The sequence below is a fragment of the Pteropus vampyrus genome, unplaced genomic scaffold (genome assembly GCF_000151845.1).
Source record: "Pteropus vampyrus isolate Shadow unplaced genomic scaffold, Pvam_2.0 Scaffold180, whole genome shotgun sequence".
Lineage (NCBI taxonomy): Eukaryota > Metazoa > Chordata > Mammalia > Chiroptera > Pteropodidae > Pteropus > Pteropus vampyrus.
Genome location: NW_011888961.1, coordinates 29,272 through 46,785, shown reverse-complemented (window position 1 = coordinate 46,785; position 17,514 = coordinate 29,272). Strand labels below are relative to the sequence as shown.

Sequence of the window (17,514 nt, the reverse complement as noted above, 5' to 3'; positions counted from 1 at the left end):
TCACACATAACATTTAGATTTTTCTTTAATCTGAAAAATTCCTCAACCCTTTTTTTGGAGGGGTTGAGGGTAGATGTTTTATGGTCTTAATTGTGTAGAATACACACGAATTTGTAGAACATTTCTCAATTTGGATTTGTTATCTCACAGTTACTCAATATGATTTTTAATGATTGTGATATTGTGCTTTATAATAAGAAATATATTTAGTGTTAGTTCCAGTTTGGGCACAGAGCTCCTAAAGCTGTAATTTTAATACTGAAGAGAGCAGAGCAATAAAGGTTTCTTTTGTTATGTTAATGAGATAACTTGGAACACACCTGAAGAAGGGGGCAGATTGCCAGGAGAACCAACCCTGTGGGGTTGGAACATTTAGTCTACTCCCCACCTCTGGAGAGGGAGAGAGGCTGGAGGTTGAATTAATCACCAATGTCCAATGATTTAATCAATCGTGCCTATGCAATGAGGCCTCCATATAAACCCAAAAGGATGCGATTTCCCTGCATATCTCCTTTGGCTGTTCCTGATTTATATGTATTATAGTGAAACAAGTAACCTGCTAAGTAAATGTTTCCCTGAGTTCTGTGAGCTGCCGTAGCAATTTAATCATACACAAGGAAGGGAACATCGGAACCTCTGACCAGCCTGTTGGTCAGAAGCATAGGAAATCACTTGGTCTTGCCGCGGGCATCTCAGGGTTGGGGGTGGGGAGCGGTCTTGTGAGACTGAATTCTCAACTCGTGGGGTCTAATGCTATCTCCAGGTAGGTAGTGTCAGAACTGAGTTGAATTGGAGGGCACCCAGCTGGTGTCAGAGAATTGCTTTTTAGTGTGAGGTGGAAACCCACATACTGGAATTGGGTGCACAATTGTAATGACGCTATGGTGTTGGTTATACTCTACTTTAACCATTTATAAAGAACTTTAAAATTATTTTTAATGTTTTACTATTAAATTTAGCACTGGGATGATCATCTTACTATCTCGAAGCTTTGCCCATATGCTTAATTATTTCCTTAGAACAAATTCTAGATTTATTCATTTGTTATTTATAGATTATTATAGATTCTAATTCTAGAAATGGATTTGGTGAGTGGGCACTCTGATTTAAGGGTTTTTCAAAATTAAATTTACTGGGATGACATTGGTTAATAAAATTACATAGGTTTCAAGTGTACAATTCAATAATAACATCATATGTATATTGGATTGTATGTTCACCACACTAAGTCAAATCTTTCATCACCATATTTTGACCTCCTTTACTCTTATTTTCTTCATGCCCACTCCCTTCCCCTCTGATAACTACCAAACTATTGTCTTTGTCTATGAGTGTCTGTCTTGTTCATCTGTTGCTTTCAGTTTTATACCCCACATATAAGTGAATAAGGCTTGATTTTATACTGCCCAGTATTATTGAGAATGTTCAGTAGTATATGAAAATGTTGCATGATAATTTAGGATTCATTTATGAAATCAATAATGTAACATCGTAAGGAACATTTTTAAAACCGTAAAAATAATTACATTCTTCTTTCTGATCAGAAAGAATATTATAAATTTGTTGGAAAATTCTCAGGTACCAAGATATAATCTATAGAGTGATATGAGATGATTTAAACTAGTTAGGAATCACAATAATACGAAAATAGAGGATAGTCTTAAAAGTATTTTTGGGCTTTCCTTGAAAAGATTGTTTTTATGTTAAGATACAGCATTAATATGGTTTTGTTGCCTTTTAAAATGTAATCTGAAAAATGCAAAAGTTACTTAAACCAGGAAATTCTATTTTAATCTATGAAAAAATTGTTATAAAAATTTTCAAACCTATAGAAAAGCTAGAAAGAAAGCTGTAGACATTAACTACTGTATATCTAAACACTTTGTTAGGTGTCATCTAAGAGTAAGGACATTGTTCTAAATAATAATTTATTCTACCAATTAAAACTTACTATTTTAATATCATGTGTTCTCCAGTATTTTTTCAAATTTTTACCAGATGTCCCTAGAATTTTTAAAAATGTGTCTTTTGTGTAAGAACATTAGTCAAGGTTCATGCATTACATTTGGTTGTTTAGTCTCACACTTTGTATGTGAATTTTATCTTATTTGTTTAGTGATATATAAGTTTATATTTCTTTCCCTCAAGAGTATGTCTTGTCAGTAGCTGATATATAAAAGGCATTTAAATGATACAGGGAAATGAGTATTGGAGAAGACCCTGAAGTGAATCAATAATTAGATAAAATATGTCGTGCTGTGTTTCAAAATATTGGTCATTGATGTGCCTCAAACCTCAAAATTATTAAAAAACCTCAATAATTATTAAATAAATTATTTAATAATTATTTTATAGATTTATATCAGAATTTCCTGTTATACTTTGAATCTTTCTTGTTACTTTTTTAAAATTTTATTTATGTATTTTTTTAAGGAATTCTTTTAGTTGGACCACCAGGAACAGGAAAGACACTTCTTGCCCGGGCTGTGGCTGGAGAAGCTGATGTTCCTTTTTATTATGCTTCTGGATCAGAATTTGATGAGATGTTCGTTGGTGTGGGAGCCAGCCGTATAAGAAATCTTTTTCGTACGTTTTAATGTATCTTGCATACAATATTAAATTTTCTTAATTTCAAGGGAACAGCGTTTCTTATCCTTTCTTTACTACTTGGTTAAGAGTGATAGCTGAAATAGCCATTGTGGGATTCTGGTTTCAGGTAACTTAATGTGTGAGCTAAAACAGAACTGTACTTTCCCCCCGCCCCCCAAGTAGTCAGAAGAGCTAGTGGAAGTGTTAGATGCAGTGGGGGGGTGGGGGCTGCTGAAAAAGCTGTTAACTTTTTTTGTTTTTGTGTGTGGGGTTTTTTTTTTTTTCGTTTTAATCATTTCTATAATATATAATCAAAGAGTAGCTTCAAACCTGATTGTATATAGTTTGTACAGCTAGGAAGAATGAATGCTCAGTTGTTTTTATTATACTTTATTCTTTATGGTATAGTTCTTCTACTATTTTTTAGTCAGTAAAAAAAGTCCTTTTGTATGTTTTTCTCTCTAATGAATGTCTTTCGTTAGCTTTTGATAATCGTACAGGTTTTTAAATTTATATGATTTTGTTCAAAAAGTGTTGATTTCATTAAATGTATTTGAATCATTTCTGTTTTCCTAGGGGAAGCAAAAGCGAATGCTCCTTGTGTTATATTTATTGATGAATTAGATTCTGTTGGTGGGAAGCGAATTGAATCTCCAATGCATCCATATTCCAGGCAGACTATAAATCAACTTCTTGCTGAAATGGATGGGTAATTGAATCTTCTCCTGTCTTTGGAATATGGTGATATATTTGGTAACATTTGAGAGTGAGGGAAAATGTTATGTTTATAGGCAACAGCGTACTATCATGCAAGAAGTCAAGGCAAGAAGTCAAAGCTTATTCTCAGTATTATATTGTTTCTTTACGAATAGGGTAATTAATGTACCAACTCCTTTTAATTGATGTTATCTACATCTATTTTCATTTATTGTATTATGACAGGAAAGCATTGATTCCTGCTAAGACTAGCAGTCTTATTTGGAGATGTAAAGGGAAGGTACACCAGTCCCTATGTAATTTGTGACTAGCTTTGAGCGTTGCAGCAGATTAATAGTTTGTATCAGTTTTCATAATATAAAAAGAGGCGGAGTTGTTTTGAAAGAATCAAAAACATTTCTTAAGGTCATATAAAACATTCCGGCACCGAATAGGAAGTCAGGAAGCAAAGAATTTGAATTGGTAAACTTGAAAATAAATAATTTTTAGAAATTAGGTACCCAAGCTTTTTGTGTCAGGTCATCTCTTCCTAAGAACTAATATTGTGCAGATATGTAATCACAAATGATTGGTAATTTATTAATAGCAGATTCATCGATGTATGAATGCCTAACATTTGTTCCTTTTAAAAAATAGAGATATCTTATCATTTGGGTCATAAAAAGAGCAGACCCTTTTCTTTGCTGTTAATAAGATCAATGATGAAACAGCTTTGTGTAGAACATTTCTTATGTGTACTGTTTTAATTTTTAACGAAAAGGTACTTTTTTTTTTTTTTTTAAAGTTTTAAACCCAATGAAGGAGTTATCATCATAGGAGCCACAAACTTCCCAGAGGCATTAGATAAGTAAGTATTAAAAGAAAATTTGTGTAGAATACTGATACATACTGGAACGTGGATGAACTTTAAAAACATGCTAAGAGAGGGAAGCTCATGAAAACCGTCACATATTATATGATTCCATTTATTTGAAAAGTCCAGAATAAGTAAATCCGTAGCAACAGAAAGTAGATTAGTGGTTGCCAGAGACTGAGGAGTATGGGGAGTGACTGCCAGTGGATGTCTTTTTGAGGGGGGATGAAAATATTCTAAAATTAAATTGTGGCGACGGTTGCACAACTCTGAATATATCAAAAACCACTGGATACACTTGAAATTCTGTGGTATATGAATTATATCTCAGTATAGCTGTTAAAAGAACCATCTGACAACTTATCACAAAATTATGGGGGGTGTAGAGTATTAGTTTATCTTTACCTTAAAACTCTAGTTTAACATTCTTTATGTACAGCAGTTAAGATGGATGTGTAGCTCTCATCACAAATTGCTGTAGAATTATTTGTTCCTTGACTGAGTGACTTGCATGTTTTTGTTTCTGAGAGCTGTGTACTATCTAGATGTACACAAATATCTATGTGTCTAGATGCACACGAATATCTATGTGAACTTTTGTTCTGTCTTCTGGTTATTGAAACTGTTATTTGAGCCATGTTTTATAAGGAACTATCTGAATATTTATATTTAAACTCCATCTAACCTTTGGTCACCATTGTCTTTCCATCCTTTCTTTAGGATGTGAGTCTTGTTTATTTTGACCTTCAGCATACTCATCTTATTAATTTATATTTTCTTTTTGTATTCTCCCTTTAGTGCCTTAATACGTCCTGGTCGTTTTGACATGCAGGTTACAGTTCCAAGGCCAGATGTAAAAGGTCGGACAGAAATTTTGAAATGGTATCTCAATAAAATAAAGTTTGATCAATGTAAGTCTAATTTCGTGACATAAACATTGTAATTTCCATAAAATGCTAATATATCAATTTATCTTGTTCGTGGTCCCTAATTGATAAGTGTCTCAAAAACACCAGTTCTTTTATATGTCCCTTTTCCCTTCCATGTATGTCCTCTTTAAAAAAGTCCATTTCTTAATTTGTCTGTATCCAGGAGATCTTCTAATTTTGAATCCTGATTCTAAAAGTTTTCTTTTGAGTATTCAGATAGACAGTACTTGGAGATGAATATATGTATAAATGTTCTTTAAGATGAATGTAAAATATAAAATTATAGAAAACACACCTTTGTATTATGAGCACAGTATGTCATGATATAATCACTTTAGGGCCAAAAGAGGGGACACACACTGTAAAAGAAAACACGTGGAAATATTGTGGACCCACTTGAGTAATAAAAGCAGCTGTTAAAGCTGTCGTATTTTCAGAGATATCTGAATCAATTTGTAAAACCAAAGGGGATCGAATACTTGATGGCGGAAGGAAGTTTAACTTTGGGTAGTGAACGCAAAATGCAATATACATATGACATTATTGAATTATACCCTTGCAACTTATTTGATTTTATTAACCAATGTCACCTCAGTAATTTTAATAAAAAATAAAAAAAAATGTTGCGTATAATGAGAGGAGTTTTTATGCCCAAAGTTTTTCAAGATGAAATTCAGAAAACAAAATGTCTCTATGTATGCATTTTCAATTTGTGGTTGGGCCATTAAACAGTATAGGTCATGATAGGAAGCTTATTATTGTCTGGTGCTCTACATTTCTTTGTTTTTCACAAAGTTTTTTAAATTTGAGAACTTTTGCAGTTTGTCCCAATGGCAGTTTTAATGGCATATTTATAAGCAATTTTAGCTTTTTCCTTTTAGAATTTAATTTAGTAAAGTAAGTTTTTTAGTTTAAGATAAATATTTTAAATTACAGTTCATGATAGCTGTTATCTGTTTTTTTTTCTGTTGGAATGTGAGTTCTTTGTGAAGAGCTTTCTATTAGCTGTTTTAGAATTTGAATATGTTCTATCTACTTAGCTGTTGATCCGGAAATCATAGCTCGAGGTACTGTTGGCTTTTCTGGAGCAGAGTTGGAGAATCTTGTGAACCAAGCTGCATTAAAGGCAGCTGTTGATGGAAAAGAAATGGTTACCATGAAGGAACTCGAGTTTTCCAAAGATAAAATTCTGATGGGTAGGTTTTCCTTTTTTTTTCTACTTTATACTATTCATTATGTTAGAGAATAAATTTTTCATTTTGAGAGAAAGGTTATCAAAATAAAGGCACAGGAACATGAAAATATATACTTCAACATAGCAACACAGTTTGGCCTTTTATAGAACAAATAAAGCTTACGTAATTATACTTTTGGGGGACTTGGATGCTCATGATTTTGCTCTTATCTGAGATTGATGATAAAAGGATAGTTAATTTTTTTTTAGTATTTAATTTTTATTTTAAATCTTGAATTGATTTCAAAACAGATTAGTTATGACATTCCTGTTAAATTGGAACCTTATTTTCTCGAAATAGAATTAAGCATTCTCTGTTGGTATATGAATTAAGATGATAATTGTAACAGTTTTGATTTTCAGCTGATAGGCTGTTGTAAATTACATGTGTTGTAGAGTGAATTCTACTCCTCTTTAAAAACTTTTACTCTGTTTAAACTGTTAATAATATTAAATCATGTTACTCTAAAAATAACTTTGTGGCAAATGAATTTAGTTTATTTAAATGTACCTGGAGTATTTTATCTACTTAAATGTTTGTTCTTAGGGCCTGAACGTAGAAGCGTGGAAATTGATAACAAAAACAAAACCATCACGGCATATCATGAATCTGGTCATGCTATTATTGCATATTACACTAAAGATGCAATGCCTATCAACAAAGCTACAATCATGCCTCGAGGGCCAACACTGGGACATGTAAGTTATCTCGTAGCTTTTTTTTTAGTAGTGCTCCCCAGAAGCTTATGTAGGAAATTGCTGATGAAAACATTTTAAAAGAAAATTTAAAAAAAAGAAAGAAAAAAGAAAATTCAGCCACATCCTAAGTTTGTGGATACTTTTTAACTTCCTGAACTGTCTTGAAATCATAAATACTTGTGAAATTTATCTGATAATAAAGAATATTAATGTTTTTGATATTAATATTTACATTATAAAATTTAATTTTGGAATGACAGCAAAGAATAATTCTTAAATATCTAATTGTTCTATTCCCCCCAAAAAGAAATTATGTACTTGTTCAGTAGTTTTCCTAAGATTTTTCTCATCAACTACAAGTTTATCATATCTTTTAAAATATACACACTTTAAACATTTTTGTAAAACAGAAGATAAAACAGTCCTATTACAGGATTATCTACCTATTATTTAGAAAATGAACTTTTATTTTATACAGAATGTTCCTTATTTTATAAATTGCTGTCTTTTGAGCTTTCAGCATCATTGTATTCATAAGATAAGAGAGCCAAATGATAATTCTGGTTATTAACATAAGTGTTTCAAACTGTTTTGAATTGTTTCTTTGTTTTTCATTTGTCTAGGTGTCCCTGTTGCCTGAGAATGACAGATGGAATGAAACCAGAGCTCAGCTGCTTGCACAGATGGATGTTAGTATGGGAGGAAGAGTGGCAGAGGAGCTTATATTTGGAACTGACCATATTACAACAGGTTGGCTGTAAAGAATGGCTTTAGATCACATTGTGTTTGCTGGTTTAAAGATATTTTTATAACTGGAGTTCTATATATATTTTAAATTCATAGGTGCTTCCAGTGATTTTGATAATGCAACTAAAATAGCAAAGCGGATGGTTACCAAATTTGGAATGAGTGAAAAGGTATTGGCTACTTTTAATCCTTCCTCATATTCAAATGATATGTGCCAAGTGTCTCTGTGAGAGAGGGTTCACATAAATTGATAACATTTACTTTTCCACTGTCTCATTACAAATGGATTTGTCCCAGCTTATTCTAAACTAAATCTTATTTTCTGAATAATCACATGTAGCATTCTTTTTCTATTCTAGCTGGTCAAACAGTAGTAGTTACTATTTCATGAGTTAACCAAGTGATAAGACAAACTCTTTAGCCTTTTCTATTGATATGACATAAAAGACCTACTTGCTGAATTTGCCATGCATTACCCTTTTCATATATTTCACTTTCCTACATTATCACTGTGGTTCCATGAAGCAATTCTAGTGCTCTGAATTGGGGATTTCTGGACTTGGAATAGCTGCCCAGATTTTCTAAGAAAGTACTCAGAACCATATGTATGATTTAAAATTTTCTTTCTTGCTCATACTTAATTTTAGTTTTATACCTTTGGAAGAATAATGGAGTTTCTTTGTCCTTAGGGCATTTTTATATTGAATTTCTTCCTTGCCCCTTGTGAAATTTGTTTTCATATGTATAGGACAGTACTTTTTCTGTTACATTTATTAGTGTTTTGGGTTTTTCTATTCAATTTCTTCCCATTCATTTTAGCTTGGAGTTATGACCTACAATGATACAGGGAAACTGAGTCCAGAAACGCAATCTGCTATTGAACAAGAAATCAGAATCCTTCTAAGGGTAATGATCATATTTTTCTATGCTTACTTATTTAGTCATAAATAGTAGGGTGCTTACCCAATGATAACCGAAGGCTTTCATTCTTTAGAAATGTCACTATATGTAATAAAGATAATAGATGCACCCTTGCAACCATGATTTAAATAAGATGGTAGAGAACCTCTGGTCATAGACTGGATCTTTATTTTATTCTAGCCATAGGCTAAAAACAGTTTATATCAGTGAGTAGGTCTACTGTAGCTGCGAAGCCATAAGAGGTATTAGAATGGGGGATATTATTGATCCTAATCGTTTTCCCACTGTGACATATATTTGTTCAACATATGTTATTATTTGCTTGTGCTGAGAATACAGAGAAAGCAAAACAAAGGTCATTTCCCTGCAGTGTCCAGTACAGGTTAGGATGAAGGATGTCTAAGAGTAGGTTCAGTGATCTCAGTAGGTTGTGTGGTAATCTAGTATGATGGAATGATGGGTACTTGGAGTAGGGTGGTAAAAGTGGAAATTGAGAAACATGGATGGGTTGGACAGATTCTGATGTAGTGGAATCAAAATGCCTTTGTTTTGATGTTTTGGGTATGTGATCTGCTAATTAAATCAAAAAACAATTTTTTAGATTTCTGCCTCGTGCAACTATCTAGTTGTGCCATTTACTGAATAAATACTGATGATGACCTAAGGCTGGGAAGAGTGTAGATCATGAGTTCAGTTTTATATATGTTGAATTGAGGTGTTTTAATGAAGTTTGGAAGTTGAGAGAGATACATAAGTCAGGAGCTTAAAGCAGAGATAGGATATGTGTTCCCTTTGGGCATGCATGAAGGCAGATCTTGGAATGGAGAAGCCTGACCTGAATGTCAGAAGTCTTTAGTGAATGATGACTGTGATTAGGGTAGTAGATGACACATTGAAGGGCTATAGTAAAATAACATGAACATCAAAGGAATAGTGCATGATAGAAGAAGATAGTATAGTAATGGTCTGGAAGTGTTGGTGGGAAGAAAGAGCTCACCTCTTTATCCTGAAGTGTGTGAGATAAAAGTGAATAAATAACTGCCACTTGGGGCTTAGAGAAAGTAGTCTCTCCAAGTTTTGATTAACTCAAAGGAGGTAGGGAAAATGCTTTAGAGTAGTTAAGGATATGGGAAGTTTATATAATAGAAAGGGTTAGTTAGAAGGTGTTTCAGAAGAATCTGCCTTCCCAGAATCTTAATTCTCTTTCCATTACTATTTATGTTATTCTGAATAAATTATACTGTAATACTGTACTGTAATACTGTAATACTCTAGAGCATGAATTGGATTCTTTCCTTCTCAAATGATAGATTGGAAAGGCGTTAGGTGCTCTTCCCACTAGATGGCAAGCTTACACTGTTATTAAGGGGACATGATTCCTAGTGAATGGCATTTTGGGTTCAGATGTATGTGAAACTTAAATGCATAAAATCCTAATGATAATCTTAACATGTTATAATGTAAGAGTTTCATCCCAAGAAAGTTTTCAAAGTTATTACTAATTTATCCTTGATTTTTAGTTATAATTTTCTATGATTTATTTATAATATTTTATATATATCCTTTAATTAGATTGTTTTACATAAGGATTTTTGTTCAGAATGTATAGTGATGTCTATATTTAATAATTGTTATTATGTTTTTATGATCTGTGCTTCTTGGTGTTGGTAAACTCATTTTTATATTTTCCACCCAGTTTTATAAGGGCAAAAATATGATTACTCAAATATTGGTAAAATCACTGTATAGACAAATGTGACACTGCCAAAAAGAACTGTTAGTAATGCCGTTATTCGTGAACTGATAAACTTAATCCTAAATCACCTTTGGAAAGACAATTGAAGGACTTAAAGTGGCAAATATAAGGTGGATTGCAAAAAAAAAAAAAGTGTGTGGAAATCAAGGATCAGCTGTAATAATTCTGTTACAGTTGTCACAAATTGACAAGTGAGTATATTACCAAGTAATGTTAACTAGACAAAAAAGGGGTTTGTTTGCATACATCTATGCCAAAAAGAGATACATGCAGATTTTGTAGCAAAGAAAGTAAGGTTTATTTAGAGAGTTGCAAGTCCTAGAGACAGGCAGGCTATCGCTCAAAGGCCTGGCTCCCCGGTGTCTCAAGAGTATAGATTATATAGGGAAAAATCAGTAGTCATGGAAACTAAGGGAGTTAGGATCATGGGTGCTACTGATTGGATGATTGGAGGGGGATGAAGTAATTGATCATTGCGTTGGGTTCTGGAATCAGCCACTGCGCCATCCTGTTAGGTCCCTTCAGGTCTTGTGGCCATTGGGGTGGTTGTGCCTCGACTGGCCTGGGACTGAAACACATCTAAAGCCAAAATGTTATCCTTAAAGTCTACTCGAAACCTACTGTCCTCATGATAACTGACCTGAGTCTTGGTTAATCTTACATCTTAAGGCCTAATGATTAAAAGAGCAGGCATACAGAGGATAAGGACGGGAAAAGAAAGCAAGTGAGTCACATTGCTATTATCTGGGCAAAACCATCTTGAGTCAGAGGAAAAAATACTGTGTTAAAGAAATGAAGTTTGTGTGTGGTTACAGTAAAAGAATGGAAAGGTAGATCTTTTCTGGCCATTCTAGATTGAATAAATTGGTGAAATCAAGAGGGAAAAGGAGCAAATGTCCTTTGTAATACATATACTAAATAGAGAAATAGATTTCTATGTTCACAAGCCTTATGTAAAAAGCAGATAAATACAAAGTATACTTTAATTTTTTAAAGTAGTTTTTTATCATTGTTCTACGTGGTAGATTTGTGGTTTTTTTTAGGCAAGGCATCCTTTAGTTGACCTTACAGATTGCAAGGACCTTGTCAGCTTATAGTCCCTTATAGGGTTTTTTTTATTTTTTACGCCTGCAGCACCTGGTCTTTCTAGGTGGTCTCCCATCCAAGTACTAACCAGGCCTGACCCTGCCTAGCTTCCGAGATCAGACGAGATTGGGCTTGTTCAGGATGGCATAGCCATAGATGTATATGACAGATTTTGAGGTTGAACATAGAACATTTGAAAGTACAAAAGAGTTATCTCTGGGAACCAAGCATTTAAATGCTTTTATATTTTAGTCATTTGCTGCCGGTGCTGGCAGCTCTCAGGCTACAGAGCTGCAGCCCCAGTGGAGGTACCCTAACCTCTGGGGAACTGGATAGCTGCCGAACAGCCAGGCCTTGAACCCCGTTCTCTGGCTCTAGAATCCTGCAAATAAGGATACTGAGGCACAGACAGTTTAAATGACTTGCCCAAGGTCACATGGCTCTTTTTCTTAAAAGGCTAAGAAAATCATAAGGTACATGTCAATGAGTCAGCAAGATTTTATCCAGATAATACTACAGCTATATAAGACGTTTTGGATACTAAAGAACTTACTAAAAAGTGTGGAAGAATGTCAGAATAAATTATCCCTTGTTGGAACTGAGACACTCGTTGATTCAGATGCTCAGCTATTATTATTACTTATGCAAGTAAAATGTTTAATTGCTGAACTCAGTCAATAGTAGGAAAGAAACTCCTGAAATGGTTCCACTGAATGAAGAAGAGCTGGAACAATTAGGAAAAGAAGAGTTCCAAAAATTGAGACATGATCTTGAATTGGTACTGCTATTCAATCAAAGAATGAAGGAGAAGTTCAAGGAAGACTTTGAAAGGGAGCAGCAGTGGTTGGATGAGCAGCAACATATTGGAATCTCTTTCTCTACTACAGGATGAATTGAAACATCAGGTTGTGACTTTTTGAATCAAGACTTTTAAATGAGCTGTCCACTAAAGTTCATGATACAAAAGAAAATAAAGAGAAACTGTCGATTACCTTGAGCGAGTTTCTAGAAGACCGCTTTTCTCTCTGCCTCATAGAAATGTTGAAAAGAGAAAAGTATTCAAGAATCAACTGCACAGCTGATAACTCTACATGAAATGTTAGAGATTATTTTAAATTGATTATTTGTTGTTCCACATGATCTGCATGTCAAAATTAGTGATACTTTTTGGCCACTATATAGTGACCCACTCCTGCTTAAAGGGATTTCCTTGAGACATCCAGAAGATCCAAACTGAATATAATTAGAAGAATTCCATCAGGAAAAGGATGGTCTGTTTTTCACATAGTGCTTAAAGAATCTTGCTTGTCATTCAAGGATAATGGGAACACTGAGTATTACTTTTATAAAGAACATCATTTGCAAGCCAAAACACAGTTCATCTCCCTTTTATCCTTAAAATGACACATGCTGTCTTACACCAAATGGTCCTTTCACACCGTGCTGGGAGGTAGGCTCACAGCCGTCTTTGTCCCCTGCAGTGCTCCCACGGGAATGATCATGGATAAAAATGAGCTGGTACAGAAAGACAAACTCACAGAACAGATTGTGCTGATATGGCCACAGCTATGAAAACAGTCACGGAAAGGGGCACGAACTCTTCAAAAAAGAGAGAAATCTCTCTTTTGCCTATAAGAACATGTAGGTGCCACTGTTCTTGGCGTGTCATCTCCAGCATTGAACCGAAAACAGGAATGCGCAGCAGCAGCAGCAGGTAGGCGGAGTTCTGCTAGAAGATAGGGGCAGAACCACAGGACACCTGTAATGACGTTGTAGAACTGTTGGACAAATATCTATTCCCAGTGCTACACAACCAGAAAGTAAGGTGTTCTACTTGAAAATGAAAGAATATTTTAGGTATCTTTCTGAGAGTGAGTGGTATTTGGAGACAGACAAACCACTGTTGACCTCCCAGCAGGCTTACCAGGAAGCATTTGAAAGTAGTAAGAAAGAAATGCAGCCTACATACCCAGTTCAGCTTGGCCTGGTACTGAATTTCTGTCTTTTACTATGAGATTCTGAACTCTCCTGAAAAGGCTTGTAGCCTGGCAAAAACGACATTTGATGAAGTAGTTGCTGAATTGAACACACTGAATGAAGAGTCGTACAAGACAGTTCCTGATCATGCAGTTGCTCAGGGACAGTCTCACTCTGTGGATGTCGGAAATACAGGGGGATGAAGAGATGCTAGGGAGGGAGAGAACTAATGTCTGTCGTGCTTTGTGATCTGTTCAGTGTCACTTAGTACCTTCTACATGTCATTTTGCGAGATTAAAAAATCATATATCTACTGTTTATTTTCCACAGCCTTAGCCTAGTGAAAGTGGTCCATGGGATATACAGCTTTCACTTGTATTTCAGACTCAGATTGGTCACATAAATGTCATGGCATTCAGAAGGATTGATTTTGATTAATGCTGACAGGATTGCTGCGTGTTTAATTTTTTCAAAAACTGAACATTGTGATTATGAGGGTTTATAACTAAGCAGAACTCTTACTGGTAGAAAAAAATAGACCTGAATTATGTATAACTTTTTGGAAAGTTTAATCTGTTATCAAAACAGTCACTGAAATACAGCTCCATTGTAGAGTTGTACAGAAAGTTATAGATTATATGGCAATGCTGGGACTTGGAGTGAGACACCTGTCATTCGCGTTCGAATTTGATGGTAATTTATAGTAAATCTGCCTGTTGTTCAGGGCTTATAGACACTTGACCAGTTTGGGCTGCTGTCCATCAGAAGTTATGACCATAGATGTCCACAGTGTCTTCCTTTGAGGAAACTTGAATCCTGAAATTGAAATTCTGTATGGCAGATAACTGGGTTATGACACCATGAAAAGGTCCAGTGCACATATTACACGTGACTGAAACCCCTTTCCACGGTGATACGTTACTGATTTGCGTCTTGTGCTTCAGTAGCGAAAACTGTTTTCCTTGTAACCGTGAACAAACGAAAAGAAAAGCCGTTTATTTTAGGAATGGCCTTATCTGTCTCCTGGGTATTCTCCTTTGAGAATATTGTTCTTCAGAGATTGCCTTCCATGGTGAGGAGTACTCAGGCTTTGGGTTCGGCCCAGCTTGGGGCTTTTAAATTTCTTCTCATTGTCCTTCTTGACTGTGGACTTTGGTTTCTCTTCTCTCTTTAAATTTCTGTCCTTCTATTTCTTTACATCTTTTTTTTCTTTTTGAATTCTATCATTGTCTTTTGTCTACAGTTTAATACTGTATGGGCAGGGATAGGGGTCCTGGAGAATGAAGTTGGTGATCACTTTGGTGAGCAAGCCTTGTTTCAGAGTCGAGAAGAGCTTCCAGCACCATAGCTCTGCCTTCCAGTTCTCAGTATGGTTGTTACTCTTCAGTCAGACCAAGATCTGAATCAAAAAAATATTTTTAAATATCCATGACTTCTCCCTGATAATGCTTGTTAGTACCTGTCACCAGATTTCCCAGCTGTACTCACCCAGCCAAGTTCACAGACGTGTTTAAACAAGACCCTATGATGCAGGGAAATTGCATGAACACTGCAATGGGGAGAATCAGGAATACCCGGGCCTTCCAGTCTCACATTCCAGGTAGCTTATAGTATCTATCTGTCCATCTGCTGAAATGAGAAAAGAAACATTCATGCACTGATGAAAACAAGTCAAAAAAAAAAAAAATCCGTTTCTAGCTGAAGAAAAACACGCAGTTAAATACTTGGCACTTTAAAAGGCAGTAGTGAATGTGGAACGAGCCTGTCTGTCTGGTAACTCCTCCTTGCTTTGTTTTTCGTTGCCAGTATTCTGCGTCACGTTTGCCTCTGTGATGGTTATGTTGTTAATCAAGCACATCTGTGGTTGTGAAAATAATAAAGCAAAAAAGAAAAATTCCCGGTATCGATGTAAACTAGATGTATACATACGTCTAGTTTCTACTTTATATGGAATAATTAGAGAAAGTGTAAAAAATTCAAAAGTGTAAAAATTCAAAAGTGTAAAAATTCAAAAGTGAAGTAAAAAATGTTATCACTTTAAAAAAATAATTAAAAAAATAAAAACGGTCCCTTCACATTCAAATCAGCGCTTTGGTGTTTTAAACTGAATGGACAAGATTGCAAGTAAAAATACTCTAGACTTAATCATTATAAAACATTTACTATATCTTACTTTTGCAATATTCTTTAGAAAATTCTTTGTTAATTTCTGATATTGCTAATATAATATTTTTCTTTTAAAATTTATGACAGTTTCTCTTATGCATTGAATTCTATTTGGTGTTTACTTCATTTAAATTTCAAAATTTTAATGAAAAGACCATTTAATTTGCAGGTGGTTTTAAAATTGACAGTATCTGATGTAGAATGAAATAATTTAAAATTAGTAAATCTATTCCATGTATACTGCCTTATTTCTAGATTTTTAAAAATTGAAATATAAAGAATGAATAAAAGTAGAAAACTTTTAATGTCTATCATATAATAAGTGATATATGTTAAACCCTTTTGATTCTGTTAATTGTTAATCTTTGTGACTTCTGTAAATAAAATTCACTTATCTAAAAAAAAATGCTTTCATATTTTATAAATAGAAATGAATAGATTTTGCATATTTTAGAGTACATAAAGTTTTTTTCTTTTTTCATTGATAATTTTTGCTTCTCCTAAGGTTTCTGCCTCTTACATATCTGCTTTTCTATTTCAGGACTCGTATGAACGAGCAAAACATATCTTGAAGACTCATGCAAAAGAGCATAAGAATCTAGCAGAAGCTTTATTGACCTATGAGACTTTGGATGCCAAAGAGATTCAAATTGTCCTTGAGGGGAAGAAATTAGAATTGAGATGATATCTCTTTAAATGGATGCACTGCTGGTTTTTCTGCGAGAATATAAGTAGCACTGCAGTAGTCTCCTTTTGCAACGCCTTTCGCCCTTTCATGACTTAGTATCACTCAAGGGTGTGAAACACTTTGTCAACCTTTTGTCACATTTATCGAATTTGGGTTATTCTCATGATGACACCTCTTGCAAATCAGCAACTCATAACAAATATGTTAAAGAAAATAAAGAACTATCAGCACTGAAAACAGCTTGTTTGAGAAATGTCAATCAGTTATTAAGTTGAAAATAAGATTTTACGGTTGGTTACGCTACTAGATGTGGATAAAATCGTGCCTTTAGCTCTTTGAAGTATTTTTGTGTAGTAAAGTAAAATTGTTGACAGATTGTCTTTATTTCTAGGTAGTACCATTTATCTTTGATAAGGAAATGATGCTATTTGGCTGTTGGTAAACCATATTTCTGCATACATCAGTGAAAACTTCATTAAGATGTACTTAATTATGCTCTAGATTGTTTATATATAAAATGTTTTTTAAAAAATCTTAAGGGTAGAGAATTGTAAACGTACAGTCAGAATTTAAATGGTTATAAACTTTAAAAAATGTAGCTTGCATTTTCATGGTCTTTTTTTCTGTTTTAACATTACTATCACTCTGGCTAATGAAATTTATTTCAGCAGCAGTATTTTGTTAAATAAACAACACTTCAAATTCTGAATAACTATATAATTATGCTTCATCTTAAAAGCAAAATGAAACCAAAAACTTAGTCCCCTTCAAAGTGAACTTTTGAATTACCCTGTGCTAAAAATGGAAAATCACATTTGCTTTTCCTTCAGATTTTATGAATACAAATGTGTTTGTTACAGGATTTACAGATGAATTTATTTAACTCAAAAAAGTAATTAGTACATTGTATTGGTTTTTACAACCAAATTATATTCTTGAAGTGATTTTATTAAAATTACCTATAGTTTTTTAATAACTTTTAAGCTGTATATGGTCTTCATTGAAGAAGTTGATAGAAGGAGCTTGCTACATGATGTTCTTGCCCTTTTCTTTATAAATTTAAATTTTGATGTAGTTTCAAACTTAAGAATGTTAACAGAGTAATAGAAGCAACTCCCATATACTCTTGACTCCGATTCACCAATTGTTTTT

At 34.0% G+C, this 17,514-nt stretch overlaps 1 protein-coding gene and 3 pseudogenes across 1 annotated transcript in view; 3 read left to right on the top strand and 1 right to left on the bottom strand.

Moving 5' to 3' along the window:
* YME1L1 (YME1 like 1 ATPase) overlaps window positions 1-16,958 on the top strand; it is a 49,422-nt gene extending 32,464 nt beyond the window's left edge. Inside the window, exons 10-19 of the mRNA XM_011370997.2 lie at window positions 2,434-2,586; window positions 3,166-3,298; window positions 4,091-4,153; window positions 4,958-5,070; window positions 6,129-6,284; window positions 6,870-7,021; window positions 7,645-7,771; window positions 7,865-7,938; window positions 8,588-8,674; window positions 16,216-16,958. Of these exons, the coding sequence (XP_011369299.1) occupies window positions 2,434-2,586; window positions 3,166-3,298; window positions 4,091-4,153; window positions 4,958-5,070; window positions 6,129-6,284; window positions 6,870-7,021; window positions 7,645-7,771; window positions 7,865-7,938; window positions 8,588-8,674; window positions 16,216-16,359 (1,202 nt within the window). The 3' untranslated portion in view covers window positions 16,360-16,958. The remainder of the gene's footprint in view (window positions 1-2,433; window positions 2,587-3,165; window positions 3,299-4,090; window positions 4,154-4,957; window positions 5,071-6,128; window positions 6,285-6,869; window positions 7,022-7,644; window positions 7,772-7,864; window positions 7,939-8,587; window positions 8,675-16,215) is intronic.
* On the bottom strand, window positions 11,571-11,689 carry LOC111746256 (annotated as a pseudogene).
* Window positions 11,606-15,205, top strand: LOC111746231 (annotated as a pseudogene).
* LOC105299324 lies at window positions 12,903-15,266 on the top strand (annotated as a pseudogene).
* Window positions 16,959-17,514: the final 556 nt, after the last annotated feature.